Source organism: Capricornis sumatraensis, chromosome 14 (assembly GCF_032405125.1).
Source record: "Capricornis sumatraensis isolate serow.1 chromosome 14, serow.2, whole genome shotgun sequence".
NCBI lineage: Eukaryota > Metazoa > Chordata > Mammalia > Artiodactyla > Bovidae > Capricornis > Capricornis sumatraensis.
Window position 1 is genome coordinate 33,932,243 of NC_091082.1, and position 15,983 is coordinate 33,948,225.

General features: G+C 40.3%; 1 protein-coding gene across 1 annotated transcript in view; it reads left to right on the plus strand.

Annotated features, from left to right (window-relative positions):
• The first annotated feature begins 837 nt into the window (after positions 1 to 837).
• DISP1 (dispatched RND transporter family member 1) overlaps positions 838 to 15,983 on the plus strand; it is a 59,210-nt gene continuing 44,064 nt past the window's right edge. Inside the window, exon 1 of the mRNA XM_068986453.1 lies at positions 838 to 1,346. Within this exon, the coding sequence (XP_068842554.1) occupies positions 838 to 1,346 (509 nt within the window). The remainder of the gene's footprint in view (positions 1,347 to 15,983) is intronic.

Consider the following 15,983-nt stretch of genomic DNA (forward strand, 5'->3'; position numbering starts at 1 on the left):
GATTATTCACATTATCTTAACCCACACAACTAATTCCCCTCACAAATAATCACCCTCACCCTTCATTTTGCCTGTTGTTTCTGTATCAGAACACCTCAAGCATGATATTATTGAAAAGCTAAAGAATGATATTGGTATCCCCTCTCTATTCTACCACCTCCCCACCCCCATCCTAAAAATATTCTTTTTTTTTTAATTTATTTGATTACATATTGTCTTAGTTGTGGCTCGCAGGCTCCAGAGCATGCTCAGTAGTTGAGGCGCATGGATTTAGTTGCCCTGCAGCATGTGGAATTCCCCAACCAGTGATCGAACCCACATCCCCTGCATTGTAAGGTGGATTCTCAACCACTGGACCACCAGAGAAATCCCCAAATGTTCTGATTCTTAACTGATGATTTTCACATCTAGGATGAGGAGAGAAGATGGATAGATACTGAAAATAAGAGGTGGGGCAGGGAGGAAGGCATGGCAGCCCACTCCAGTATTCTAGCCTGGAGAATCCCCATGGACCGAGGAGCCTGGTGGGCTATAGTCCATGGGGTTGCAAAGAGTCAGACATGACTGTGCAACTAAGCACACAGGGAGGAAGTGGTCAATGGGACAGGAGAGGGTTCTGCCTGGTGTGGCTGGGAGGAGAGAAGAGGAGGGCTAACTTACCAGCTAGTTCTGTTGCACAAGTGGTAGGGCTTCCCCTAATGCTTTCACAACTCCTGCAAGAACCCTTGTTTTCAAAGAGCTATTTAAAAATATTTTTCCTGTCTTTTCTACATAATTGTCTGACTGTAAGTGGTTGATTTTATACTGTTTTCTTTCTTAGGGTCAGGAAACTGGAGCATGGCTATGAGCAACGGAAACAGCGATTTTATGGTTCTGAGCAATGGCAGCATCGCAACCAGTGCTACCACGCCTACTCCCCTCACCCCCTGTGATGGAGACCCTGCAGCCCAGCAGCTCGCACCCAAAGAAGCACCCAGAACAAAAGTGAGTCCAAATGGATGCCTGCAAGTTAATGGCACCGTTAAGTCATCCTTTCTGCCTTTAGACAACCAAAGAACGCCTCCGGTGTTACCCCAGTGCTGCCATCCTTGCCCATACCATCACCCTTTGACTCCCCATGACAGTCACCAAGAGTGCCATCCCGAGGCTGGCCCTGCAGCATCTCCTGCTTTGGCCTCGTGTTGCATGCAGCCACACTCAGAGTACTCTGCATCTCTCTGTCCAAACCATTCACCTGTTTATCAGACAACGTGCTGTCTTCAGCCCTCTCCATCCTTCTGCCTGCATCATCCGTGGCCTGACCATTTTCAGCATCAGCATGTGCCGCAGCACATAGCCAACATCAGGTGAGTGGTCCGCAAGGTTTGCTGGGCTTTAGCATTCAACTAATTCCATGTGAATGTGATTGCTTGTGTTGATTTCTCCAAAAGGAGGAGAGAAGAATGTATCAGGAAAAGGGAATTAATGAAACTGCTTACTTTGTGGATTGTGTGAAGGCTGTTAAAATGTAAATGAAGTATTATTTTATCTGTTTTATCCGGTGACTTCTTAGTCAGTTAAACCCTCTCTTCCTTATTTTCCTGTTGGTGAGCTGGTTAGGTGGCCCTGCTAGGCCTTGAAGTATAAAGTTCAGTAAAAAGATTTATTGTCAGTAATTTCTATTATTAAACATGGGAGATGGATATATTTGTGATGAGGCTGCCTAAACAGGAGTCTTTATTTGCTGCTATTGATAGTGATCAACATTTATGAAAAATAAGTATAAAACCAGATGCTTCATTATGGCTGTACTCACAGTTTCTATTCAAATCGTTTGGCTGATTATGTAATATGTTGAGATGATACAAAAGAAACAGTTTCTTTCATAGCAGGTAGGACCTATAAATCTGTAGCATAGGACTTTAAAAAAAATGTGTTTTGTAAAATAAAGCATGTTCAGATCTGGTAGGTTGAAAAATACTAGAAAATCTCTGCCATTGCCAGTTCTCCTTCCTATCTCCCGCCGTGACTTCTCTGATATATGCTTTCCAGCTTTTTTTTTCCATGAGTAAGTTTAAAGTCACACATACTGCAGGTGAGCAATCATAACATATTTTATAAAATCCTAAGTACTTAACAGAGACCAAGAATTATATTTTTTGGTTGTTAAAAGAGCTAGAAGAGGACATTCTCTTTTAAAATTAGGGTATGATTTTTATACAGGGAAATGCATATATCTTAAGTGTATGGTTTGATCAGCTTTGACAAATGTATACAGTAGTATAAGGCATACCTCGGTCAGATGTAAAACATTTCTGTCACCCCAGAGAGTTCCTTTATGCCACTGCTTAGCCATTCCTTCTCTCTTCACCAGAAGCACTGTTCTGAGTTCTGTTACCATAGATTATTTTGTTTGATTTAAAACTTCATATGAACAGAATCATACAATAGGTACGCTTTTCTATCTGACAATTTTGACTCAACATTTTTGAGACTACCTAACTGCTATGTGTGTTACTTTCCCTTTTTATTGCTGAGCAGTAATTCATTGTGTGCAGATAGCAAATTCACTTGTAAGTAAAGGAGTACAGACTTCCAGTTCTAAAATAAATAAGTCATGAGGATGTAATGTACAGGGTGGTGACCATAGTTAATAATACCGTATTGTAAAGTTAAAAGTTGCTAAGACAGTAGATCTTAAAAGTTCTCATCACAAGAAAATTAATTTGTAAATATGTGGTAATAGATGGTAAGCAAACGTAATGTGGTGATCATTTTGCTGTATATACAAATATCGAATCATTATGTTGTACACCTGAAACTAATGTTATATGTCAGTTATATCTCAATTTTTTAAAAAATCACATCCAGACAGGGATTAAGTGATAAATACTTTTCACTTGTATCAGGTTTTAGATGCTGCTGAGATTATCTGGTTTCAGTCCTTTGAAAAGAGAGGAAGAGAAAGATTGGGGAAGGACAAGGGATGGGAGGGAGGGCATGGGGATCCTCTGCAGCGTGTTTCTGCAGTTGCTGAATAGTTTTTTCCTATCAGATGCGAGACTCTTTTAGTTTATAGAACTATGGTGAAAGCACTCACCAAAGCCATTTCTTAGAAGATTGGTCCTGACAGCATTGCGCAGCATGGCTAGTTTCAGACTCTTTCCACTTTGAATGAAACAGTATAAGTGATTAATTTAAAAATTATATGGTCATAAATATTGATGTTTTAGAACCATAAATTATATGGTTTCAGGATGTGAGATGATATTTTGAAGCTGATCCCTCCTTTAAAAACTGTCACAAAATAGTAGAACAATGGGCAAGAAACCAATTGTTTCAACATGACAGACATATCAGTACTTTCAGGATTCTGACTTAACATTTCTCAATGATCTAATTTTAAAGGCATGAAAGCCCTATATGCATATGACTTTAAATAGAATGGTATTAAAAAAAAACAAACTAACTTTTTAGAAGTACCATATTTGCCCATCAGGCAAAACTGTAGAAGAAACTGGAATATTACGTGAAATTTTTTTCATATAAGAATTTTATCTCAAGAATTTGAACCTTTTGATGAACTGTTTGTAACAGACATAGACTTTTTTTAAGATGCCTGTGAAGGAATGGTGTGTGTCCAGTTGTGTATATTACATACTTTATTGTAAAATATGTGCTTCCAGAAATTCTTCCCTATCTGCTACATTTATGTATTTAACATGTATATAATCAGTAGTATTTACTGAATATTTATGTGTGCCAGGCACCAAAGACATAATTCCAAATGAGATGAGACTTTTTTTTCCCTTCGTAAAACTGTAAGCTAGTAGGGACAGAGACAGGAAAGCAAACAGGCAGCTACTGGAAGCTCTTATCTCTTATTGTGATAAGAGATGCCAAGAAGGGATGAAAAAGGAAAATGTTACAAATGGAGAAGAGGTGGTCTGGTCGACAGTGGGAATGGTCTGTGTAAAGACTTACGAAGTAGTGTGAACCCAACTCCAGCATGGTTGAGTATGACTAGGCGCCGGAGAAGAAAGTGTACTAGCAAGGGGAGGGGTGCACTGGGCCTAAATCCTGAGGGGCATGTGAATCACCTGAGATTTCTGGACGGTATCCTGAGCCAGTGAGAGGCAGTGTGGATGTTTGTGTGTGCATGACTTTTTTATTGTGAAAAAAATATGCAGAACATAAAATGTATTATTTGAATCATTCCTGTGAGTACAGTTCAGTAGCATTAAGTACATTCGCGTTGTTGAGCAACCATCACTACTCTCCCTTCTCCAGAACATCCATCATCTCCCCAAACTGAAACTCCATACCCATTAAACAGTAATTTCCCCTTCTTCCCTTCCAGCCCTTGGCAACCACCATTCAACTTTCTATCTCCATGAATTTGGCCACTCTAGGTACCTCAAATGAATGCAATCATACAGTATTTGTTCCTTTGTGACTGATTTCACTTAGCATCATGTCCTCAAGGTTCATCCAAGTCGTAGCATGTATCAAAATTTTCTCCTTTGGAAAGGCTGATTAATACCCCATTGTATGTATATACCACATTATTTTCATCCACGTATCTGTCAGTGGACACTTGAATTGTGAACAGTGCTGCTCTGAACATGGGTGAACAGATACCTGTTTGAGTTCCTGCTTCCACTTCTTTTGGTTACATACCCAGAAGTTAATTACTGGATCATGTGGTAATTCTATGTTTAACTTCTTGAGAATCCACTACACTGTTTCCACAGCTGCTGTGCACATCCTTGCCAACACTTGTTCTTTTCTGTTTGTTTTTAATTGTTTTATAATAGCCATACTAATGGGTGTGACATTATAGATTTTTAAGCAGAAAATAATTCAGATTCATATTTTAGAGAAGACTGTAACCTGCATTGTGGAGAGTAGATTGAACTGGGTCAGTAGACTGTCGTAGAGAGAAAGACCTTTAGAAGCCTTTTTGCACGTGAGAGAAGGTGATGACTTTATCCCAGATTTAGAAATAATTTCACACTAGGAAGATTTATGAGGTAGAATCTAGTAGGTTTGGTGAACCACTGGTTATGGGGGAGGAAGAGAAAGAATCACAACTAACTTGCAGTGTTCTGGTTTGAGCAACTAAGCAGGTAGATGGGGATGCCAGTCACTAAAATGGGGAGGATAGAAGGCTTAGCAAGCGAAGCTTCTGGCGTTGAGAGTGGGTAGAAACAATGGAAGAGTACTGTCCTTTGAGCTTTCTTGAAAGAATAAGGATGCTGAGTTACACATGACAGTTTCACTGAGGGTAACGATACTATTGGAGGTGGTCGTAGGATGAAAACGAGCATTTAGACTCAGCCCAGCGTGCATGTATTTGCAGCATTGTACTATGGACAAGGCACTAAGCCAGGTGCTGTGTCTGTCCTTCCCAAATCAGGAAGACATCCACCGAAACAAATGTGGATGTGGATATAGCTACTATGTAAGAGCAGGACAGTGTGGGATAGAATACACAGGATGGTCTAACTAGGAAATGCTGAAAATGAGGATGTTGTGTGATACTTTGCTGCCTTTTATTAGTTACTCTACCCAACACTTTTAGGATAGTTATTAGAACAAAGATTCTAGATGCTGTTCCTCTACCAGGAATGCTGATTCTCTAAATCTTTTTATTTTCTTTTTGTGATTTCTTGCATGTTGCTTTTTTAAAAATTGATACTCTCAAATACTTAATGAAATATTAAATTAATGTTTGGGATGTACTTCTGACTTGATAATAGTATAGAATGTTCACATCACTTTAAGATTATCTTAAAGGTTGTCAGCCTTGTAGTAAAATTATATATAGATGGAAGATCCCAGATATGTTCAATTGCTATTCCTTTTTGCACCTACAAATGCACCTACCTGGTTGGTATTTTAAAGTTGCTATTTGTTTATAAAGTACTTAAGCCACATAGAATGTCTTAAAAAGCCAATCAAATAGAAAATATAATTTTATCCCAGCTCATTTGCCACCTCTTTTCAGTTGTTCATATTCTCATTTCTCTTTTGCCCACCTTCTGTACTACAGTAGGTTATCTTTCATTGTTTCTTAATTCTCTAAGCTGTAATAAATCTTTCTAAGAGATTCATTATAGTCAATCACTCGTGTGTGTGTTTTTGCTGTTTTTAAAATTATCTGTTAATCATCTGACTGATTAAGATCATTGCAAGGGTCACATTTAGTATATTCTCTTTTGATTCTATTTATCACCACATATTAAGTAGTTCAACTTAATCTTGTTTTAAAGCTTCTGGCTTTTTCATGTATAGATTCCTATCCTCATGCCCATCAATCAGCTGATAATATGACTAATTGAGAACACTCAGGATTATTTTTTTAAAACTGTTTTATTTTGTATTGGGGTATAGCCGATTAACAATGATATGATCGTTTCAGGTGAACAGCGAAGGGACTCAGCCATACATATACATGTATTGATTCTCCCCCAGATTCCCCTCCCATCCATAATATTGAGCAGAGTTCCATGTGCTATACAGTAGGTCCTTGTTGGTTATCTATTTTAAATATAGCAGTGTGTACATGTTTATACCAGTTTCTCTATGCCCCCATCCTTGCCTCCTGGCAACCATAGTTTCATTCTCAAAGTCTGTGAGTCTGTTTCTGTTTTGTAAAGAAGTTCATTTGTATCATTTCTTTTTAAAGTCTACATATAAGGGATGTCATATGATATTTCTCCTTCTCTGACTTACTTCAGACAGTATGACTATCTCTAGGTCCATCCATGTTGCTGCAAATGGTATTATTTCATTTTTAATGGCTTAGTAATATTCCATTGTATATACGTACCACATCTTCTTTATCCATTCCTCTATCAGAGAACACTGAGAATTTTGAAAAGGCAGATAGTAGTCTCTCCCTACCATGAGACGGAGCCTATATCCACAAGTCCTAAACCTAGCTGATTATCAGTACCCACCAGGGGAATTAAAGAATAAGATAAGTTTGATAATAATGAGAAGTTTAGCTTGCAGTAGAAACAATAAAGCATTCAGGAGTTCAGAAGTGGGAAGGATCCCTGTAGGTTGATAAAGTTAGGGACAGTCTGACAAGAGAGAGCTTGAGTGACCCTTGAAGGGTGACCGGGAATGATAAAGGGACTGCCTGCATAGTGCAGAACACAGAAGGTGGTGGGGAAGCCTGGAAGGGGAAAGCGTACAAAAATAAAAGCCTACGTAAGGAAGAGTAAGGAGAACAGGGTGGCCGGGGTGAAGGGATCATTTGTACTGTCAGGAGGGACAGCTTTTCCTAATTTTACATCCTGAGTACAGTCAAGTCCTCTAAAAGGCTGCCTGGTAATGATCTGCTCTTTATCCTCAAAGCTCTGGAAAAACCTCTCAGGAGCCAGTCACATTCCATGTGTGCTCGTTGAAGCAAAGTTTTGAATGATTCATTTGGGAATCTTCTTATTGCTATATTAAAGTGAAAGGGTAATGGTATTATGACAATTAATACAGAGTTCTGCATCCAAAAATAGCATACAAGATTTCTAATCTAAACTATACTTACCTTTTAATTTGGTGTTGCAAAAAATGTTCCTGATGTTCACAGAGGGCTGCATAAAGGATACTTGGCAATGACCAATAAACTCGTTATCATGGTAGGGAACCTGTGATAGTTTTGGGTGCCTGCCAAATGCATTTTTATTTCTCTGAGGGTGATTTCATAGACAGATGGTCACTTTGAATGTTCCCCATGGCACTCTGGAGGAATTAGGGCTATACCGAGTTAAGAAGACTTGGCACAGAGGGGGACCATGGAACCCTACCATTAGTTCAGCCCCTGAAAGGTTAAACAAACATTGTCCCTACCTCTGCATACATTGTGACTATATAATTTTTGTAACCTATATTTCCTTTCTCCTTGAGTTCTTTATTAGTTTTCCAATTTCAGATTCGCTTTTCTCCAAGGTTTTCTTTTTGTTTCCCCTAAGGACATTAGTTACTATCACTGAAGGGAACAATTTTTCCTAAAAAGTAAGACCTGAGAATTCTTGTATTTGGTTAAAAGAGATAGAATCTACCACTTGGAATCTGGTTCCTCTGTGTATGTTGTATCATAATGTCCAGGGTTAAATTATAGACCTGAGCACCATTTTCCGAAGGGTCTTACTTTGCTGCACCTGGCCTGCAACACTCCACCCTCCCCCTTCCCTAAGCCTGCCAATGATGTTATTTTAGTTAGCTAGGAAATTTGAACCGAAAGCCCCTCTGAACACTTCATCAGCAGTGTAGCATGAACTTGGCATTGACACAGATCCTGGAGTCTCTGATTTGCCCAGATCACCAGACTCAACTCAAACGGCTTTTCTGAGATGTTGGAGCAATGAGTGGAGAAATTTCAAGGTTAGTTACTTACTTATTTAGTAGGTATTTAATAAATACTAAGTGTTAATTGCTGGAGACAGGGGTAAAAACTGCAAGCATGGGTCCTAATTTCCAAAATGTAGAGGTAATGCGGACAGGGTAAGATGCTCAGATTTTAGCATGGGTTGACCTCAGATAGACAGCCCTTTTTGATCAACAAATATTGACTGCAGAGCTGCTCTGTTCTCTGGAGCACAGAAGTTAAATATCAGTGCTTTTACAGAGACACAAGCAGGGTTTATATATTAACAAAAAAGGAGAACGAGACTGTCTACTGTTTTATAAATTCATTTTCCCCTCTTTTCCTCTCTTACCATTGGGAGATTGTGTGCATGTGTGCTACGCTGCTTCAGTTGTGTCTGAGTCTTTGTGACGCTGTGGACTGTAGCCCAGGTTCCTCTGTCCGTGGGATTCTCCAGGCAAGAATACTGGCATGGATTGCTGTGCCCTTCTCCAGGGGATCTTCCCAATCTGGGGATCAAATCCGCATCTCTTATGTCTCCTGCATTGGCAGGTGGGTTCTTTACCACTAGCACCACTAATAGCTAAACAGTCATTTGTCTTTATATACAATTGCTACACATTATAACCTGGCCAGGACTGCAAGGCAGGTGTCTTTGTTCAGGATCATCAATTCAGCTTTTCAGTCACACTGGGCACCTTGCAAGTGCTCAGTAGCCACATATGGTAGCCACCATATCGGACAGCACAGATATAGAACACATCCATCATTGCAGAAAAATTTATTGGAAAACTATCTTTCTTGACTCTGTTAAAGCAACTGGAATCCCTTCTTAACCTCTATGGCAACAAGTGGAGCATGTATGATGTAGAGTAACAGCAGTATTTGACAGTGAATACCCTTTTTGGTCAACATAATTCTAAGTCATTGGAGTATGGTTGCTTGTATTTTGTTTATAACAAGGAAATGACAAAATCTGAAAGTCTAAGGCCCCATATTATTATTATTTTTTTTAATGTAGCAGGTCAGCAATATCCTTCAACATCTTCTAGAAGCCACAGTTAATGTCTAATAAAAACTACTACAGATCAATCTGGAGGCAAAAGTGCCAGTGTATTGAATTTATAGTTGCCTGCACTTTCTATTCGTGGATTTAAAATACAAAAAACAAAGTTTTCCTGAAAAGTAGATAAGCAAGTACAGCTAGCCTCTAGGAGCAATCATGGCTACTACATCACAGCTCTCGTTTTTCTTCGCTCAATCCTTCTTCCTTTCTTTCTTGTACAACGTGAGGTGGGAAAAGCATAGACTTTAGAAGAGATGCCCTATGTTTGAATCCTGGCTCTACCATTGAATAGCTTTGTGCTCTTCAGTAAATATTGCATCTCTCTCAGCTTTCATTTCTGTCTCTATAAAAATGGGAGTAACAGTGCCTGTGTGCTTCATCACTCAGTCATGTCTGATTCTTTGTGACCCCATGGACTGTAGCCCACCCGGCTCCTCTGTCCATGGAATGCTCCAGGCAAGAATATTGGGGTGGGTTGCCATTTCCTCCAAGGGGTCTTCCCAACCCAGGGATGGAACCTGCGTCTCCTGTGTGTCCTGCACTGCAGTTGGATTCTTTAAAGTTGAGCCGTAAGGGAAGCCCGAGAACCAAGCCTAGTGCCTAGAGCCAGATTATTAGTCTCCTTTCTCTTCTCTTTCTGCTTTTGTTCCTTTCATTTTCTTCCCTTAAGTTTTTGTCGTTGTTCTTTGCTTTGTGTACTTATTTTTGTTAATATTGTTTCAGAAATCAGGTTATTATTGAATCTCAATGTAAATAAATACCTGATGTGTTGCTTTTCACTCTCATTTATGAAATGTGTATCTTTTTTTACCCCATCAACCTACAGGAAAGAGCAAATAGGAAAGATGGTCATTAAGTTGCCTTTTGGAAGAGGAAAGGGGAGTTGTTGAGAATAAATGGGCCTCTCCAACCCCAAGACTCAGAGCCTTTATACTTTATACTAATTGTATAATCTGATTATGACAGTTAATTTTAGAAGTCTGGTAGGATTTAATCTTGATTTCACTGAAACCAAGGTTTATTTTTACATTCCTTAAAGTAGTCAAAATTAACTTTTTAAAACAGGATAATGTTTGTAAAATTTAAAATGTTCCAAGCTTCCTTGCCAAAGTAAGTCAGTTTGGCAGTCAAATTGAGTAAAGGCCTATTTTATTAGTAAGACGTCTTTTAGAGACGTCTATATACTATAAATGAACCGATTTTAGAGTGTGCTATGCCTCATGGAATGCATTGCACAGTCTGTAATACATTTCAAAATATGAGCCTTGGTCATCTTTTACTTTAATAATAAATGTCAGGAAACAATACCCTCTTTATTTCTTAAAATTAATTAATATAACATTTTGGAATGAAGCAAATGTATTCTCCAATTGCCCCCTTTCTATAGTGTTCCTACTTGTTTAGCAGATTCTAGAAACTGAAGAAAAAGAGGAGTGGTTCAATTTTTTCTTTTTCATTTAAAAAAAAAGTTTAAAAAGGTAAAATATTTAGCAAACAGCAAAACATAAAAGATATTGTTATGAATCTGTTATATCTCTTAATTGCAGGAAAGAACCAACTGTACTACTAAATCTTCTTTCCAAACTTAAGTGGATTGTTAGGTGTAATTTAAGAGACTTTCTAGGGCTTCCCTGGTGGTCGAGTGGGTGGGAGTCCACCTTGCAATGCAGGGGACGCTGGTTTGATCCCTGGGCCGGGAAGATACTGCGTGCCACAGAGCAGTTAAGTCCGTGTGTCACAACTCTGAGCCAGTGCTGTAGAACCCACGATCCTCAACTGCTGAGCCCATGCACTGCAACTGCTGAAGTTCTCATGCCTAGAGCCCAGGCTCCACCACAAGAGAAGCCACTGCAATGAGCAGCTCACACACCACAATGCAGAGCAGTCTCCATTCACTGAAACTAGAGAAAGCCTGCATGTGACAAGGAAGACTGACCACAACCAAAAATAAATAAGTAAATTTTAAAAAGAAAGGTGTAGAAAACATCTTAAAAAGGAAAGAGCTTAACATCTATAGGAAAATTTTTATTGCTATACTATGTTGTGGTCTTTTCAGCAAAATTTATTCTACAAAATTGTATCTTAAAAAACACAAACCAGAGAGTCGGCTGCTTAGCATTTAAAGTTTGAAATACAGCCTAGTCTGGGACATATTTGGAACTCAAATATTTATTGAATGACTTATTACTGTCTCCCTCCTGCCCCCAATTCTCAGGGCATCTTTTTTTTAGTTTTGAAAAGTTGATAAAGCTTAAATTTTTAAAAAACCTCACAAAGCCAGATTGGACACTGCCATCAAGCCATTTATTATATAATAGAGAGACTGGGGCAAAAGAAAACCACTGGCTTCCCCCAGTGGTTCAGCAGTAAAGAATCTGCCTGCTATGCAGGAGACCCAGAGAGTGGGGTTTGATCCCTGGGTCAGGAAGATCCCCTGGAGGAGGAAGTGGCAACCAACTCCAGTATTTTTGCCTGGAAAATCCCATGCCAAGCAGGCTACAGTCCATAGGGTCGCTAAGAGTCAGACACAACTGAATGACTAAACAACAACAGCAGCAACAAAAACCACAGTCTCTGGAAACCAGAATAAGAGTTTAGAGGGTTATGTGAGTCGCAAAGAGGAAGGTGGAGTCATAAGGTAGCTTAAAGAAGCAGCCTTGGGAGATGCAAAGTCTTTCAAAAATAAGACAGGAGACTAGTTGCCCAAAATATGGGAAAGGCTGCTGGGAGGAGATGAAAGTGGGAGCAAGTGTGAGGGCAGCCTGGCAAGCAGCGTCCTCTGTCTGGGGAAGAGCCCAGAGTGGGCAGCACACTGTGACCACTGGGCTTATTTCATTTGACCTTTGGATAACAATAGGCTATAGTTTGTCAAAGACTGCTCCACTGAAACAGTGGATTCTGAATGTTGTGGAGTCAACATAAAGGACTTGGGAAGTATCTGAGTACTTTATGTGTAGTGATGTCTATAGTTCCGATACCTTTGATGCACTGATATTTCCTTAGGCTCGCTTGTTGAACTATTTCTTTAGTACTGCTTTTGGGTACCAGCTACCAAGATGCCTAGCATTTAGCGAAGACTTGGAAATTGTTGAGTGAAATGAATAAATAAGTGAACACCAGGCAAGTCCTTCTTATGCGGAGCTTGATTCTATGATGTTTTACTTTAATAATGAAAATCAGACACATTGGTCTCCTGGAATAAGATATTTCCCACACAGTGGCGAAAGGTTTAAAACATTTTGTTCCCTTAAAGACCCTATTTTATTAATTGTCAAGTCTCTTTGTGGGGATATCACCTCCTGTCCTTTAAATCCCCCCTCAATGCATTGGTTTCTAACTTTAAAAAAAGATTACAGCCTCATTCATGAAGAAAGAAAGGAAAGGTAGAACAAGATGGCAGAGGAGTAGGTGGATGTGGAGTACATCTCTCTCCACGGATGCATCAGGAATGCACCTTCAGACACAGAAGTGCATGCAGAGCACCAGCTGAGAGCAGACAGGAGTGCCTGACCAGTGGAAAGAATACACAGAACCACACAAAACTTGGTAGGACAAAGGAACTAGGGGGGAAAACAGGAGGGTTAGTAGCACTTGACCTGTCCTTGGTGGATGGGGGAACTGAGGCAGGGGTCCTATCCCCACATCAGGGCAATTGTCTGAGTCAGAGGTGAAACATTTAAGGCTGAGAGTGAAACAGCTAATCTGTGGCAGCCTAAATGGAATGAGAATCAGACAGTCCTTGCCGTAACCAAACTTACCCAGGACAGGGATGCAGGTCCCCTGGAAGGTGCAGTGACTGGGAGCCGGAGTTTAGGGATTGTGGAGCAATCCCAGGTCGAGGGCTGCTGCTGACTGCAGAGAGACAGATTGAGAGGATGTGAGTGAGGAGATTGTGGTGGGAAATGCCTGTGGAGGAAAGCCAGGCAGCCATGGAAGCAAGACAATACTGCTGAGTCATGTGTAGGGGGTAGAGCCATCACCATAGCCTCTCTTTCCCCATACACCAGCATCTGAAGCTCAACAATAGGGAGGCTGGCCCATCGAAGGCCTGACTCACCGAACTACAGAGCAGGACCCTACCCAGGTGGCCCCTTTAAGTGCCTGATGCACCACAGATCTACAGAGAAGGACGCCAGCCAGGGGGATCCCTCTATGTGCCTGACTTGCCAACAATAGAGAAGGACCCCTAAGGACCCCTAAGTGCCTGAATGGTCAGAGCTACCGAGAAAGACTAGCCAAAGACGCCTTCTGTTTGCCAGCTACAAGAGGCTAGAAAAAAGACTCTGATAGGGTCATAACTCCTGGGGCAGAGGCAGTCCATGTCCCTGCACACTTGGCGCCGCAAGGATCCCCGCAAGCCAGGCAGCTGCACAACCTTCACACTCAACTCTCACTGGGGCAGAGCTGCCACAGGCAAAAAAAATCTTGCCTCTATGCGTGCAGGATCACTTCAGTCGTGTCCAACTCTTTGCAACCCTATAGACTGTGGCCTGCCTGGCTTCTCTGTCAGGGAAGGGGGTTCTCCAGGCAAGCATACTGGAGCATATTGGCCAGTACTGGTCGCCATACCCTTCTAGAGCACTATATTTCCTGCTGCCCCAGCTGCCAACCCCCTGAGTACCTGGTGCTGCCAGAACCCCCGGGACCTAAGCAGCTGCACCACCTCCACACCTGGCCCTCACAGCGGCAAACCCAAGCCCTCCAGGGCAGACTCAGGAGCAAACCCCAGTGGACGACCCACATGCAGAGGTGGAAATAAAACCACAGTTGAAACCCAGGGGAAGCGTGGCTAAGGAAGAAGACCCAAAACCTTCCCACCAGCTGTACAAGCTGCAGGTTAAATCCATACAATCAACTAGGCAGACTCTATGGAATATATAAAAGGCCATTGAGCATTCCCACAAAAGAAAAAACACTAGTTCTGATAGCTGTGGACATTGGAGGCAAGAACACACAGGAGCAGGACCAGATTAGAATCTGAGCTACCCCCACAACAGGTCTGTAGATCAGCACAGTGTTGGAGGGCATCCTAGTGAGGAGAGGTGGCCTATAACTCCCAGCAAGGGAAAGGGCTCTTGACAGCAATGACTCAAGAAAAACATTTATTATTCTTATGTTTTGACTTGTTCTATAGATTCTTTTGGATTTTTTTTTCTGTTTTTCCTTTTTCTCCCCCCTCTGTTGTAGTTGTCGGTTATTGGCACTATGAAATCTAATTAAGCTCTTGAGTCTTGTTTTTTTATTTCTTTTTTTTCTCAGCCACATTTTTTTATTGCTATTATAAACCTCTGCCTCTACATTGGGCTTTTGCAGTTTTGTGGAATTTTCCTTTTTTTTTTTTCTTCTTTTCTCTTTTTTTAAATTTTATTTTTTTAAACCTATTATCATTTTTTCTGCATTTATTCCTTTCTTTGCTTTTTCTACTGTTCTTTTCCCCTTGCAATTAATCTTTAGTATATATAGATCTTCTTCATCTACCTCTATTTAAGACACTAATAAAAGAAATCAAAGATGACATAAACAGATGGAGAGATATTCCATGTTCCTGGGTAGAAAGAATCAATACTATAAAAATGACTATACTACCAAATGCAATCTGCAGATTTAATGCAATCCTATCAAATTACCAATGGCATTTTTCACAGAACTAGAACAAAAAATTTCACAATTCACATGGTAACACAAAAGACCCCAAATAGCCAAAGCAGTCTTGAGAAAGAAGAATGGAGCTGGAGGAATCAACCTTCCTGACTTCAGATTATACTACAAAGCTACAGTCATCAAGACAGTATGGTACTGGCACAAAAACAGAAATATAAACCAATGGAACAAGATAGAAAGCCCAGAAATAAACCCATGTACCCATGGGTACCTCATTTTTGACAAAGGAAGCAAGAATATACAATGGGGCAAAGACAGTCTCTTCAATAAATGGTGCTGGGAAAACTGGACAGCTACATGTAAAAGAATGAAATTAGAACACTTTCTAACATCTTACACAAAGATAAATTCAAAATCGATTAAAGACTTAAATGTAAGACTAGAAACCATAAAACTCTTAGAGGAAAACATAGGCAGAACACTCAATGACATAAATCAAAGCAAGATCCTCTATGACCCACCTCCTAGAGTAACAGAAATGAAAACAAAAGTAAACAAGTGGGACCTGATTAAACTTAAAAGCTTTTGCTCAGCAAAGGAAACTATAAGCAAGGTGAAAAGACATTTCTCAGAATGGGCTAAAATAGTAGCAAATGAAACAACTAACAAAGGATTAATTTCCAAAATATATAAGTAGCTCATACAACTCAATACCAGAAAAACAAACAACCCAATCAAAAAGTGGGAGAAAGCCCTAAACAGACATTTCTCCAAAGAAGACATACAGATGGCTAGCAAACACATGAAAAGATGCTCAACCTTCCTCATCATTCAGTTCAGTTCAGTTCAGTCGCTCAGTTGTGTCCAACTCTTTGCGACCCCATGAATCGCAGCACACCAGACCTCCCTGTCCATCACCAGCTCATCATTAGAGAAATGCAAATCAAAACTACAGTGAGCTAT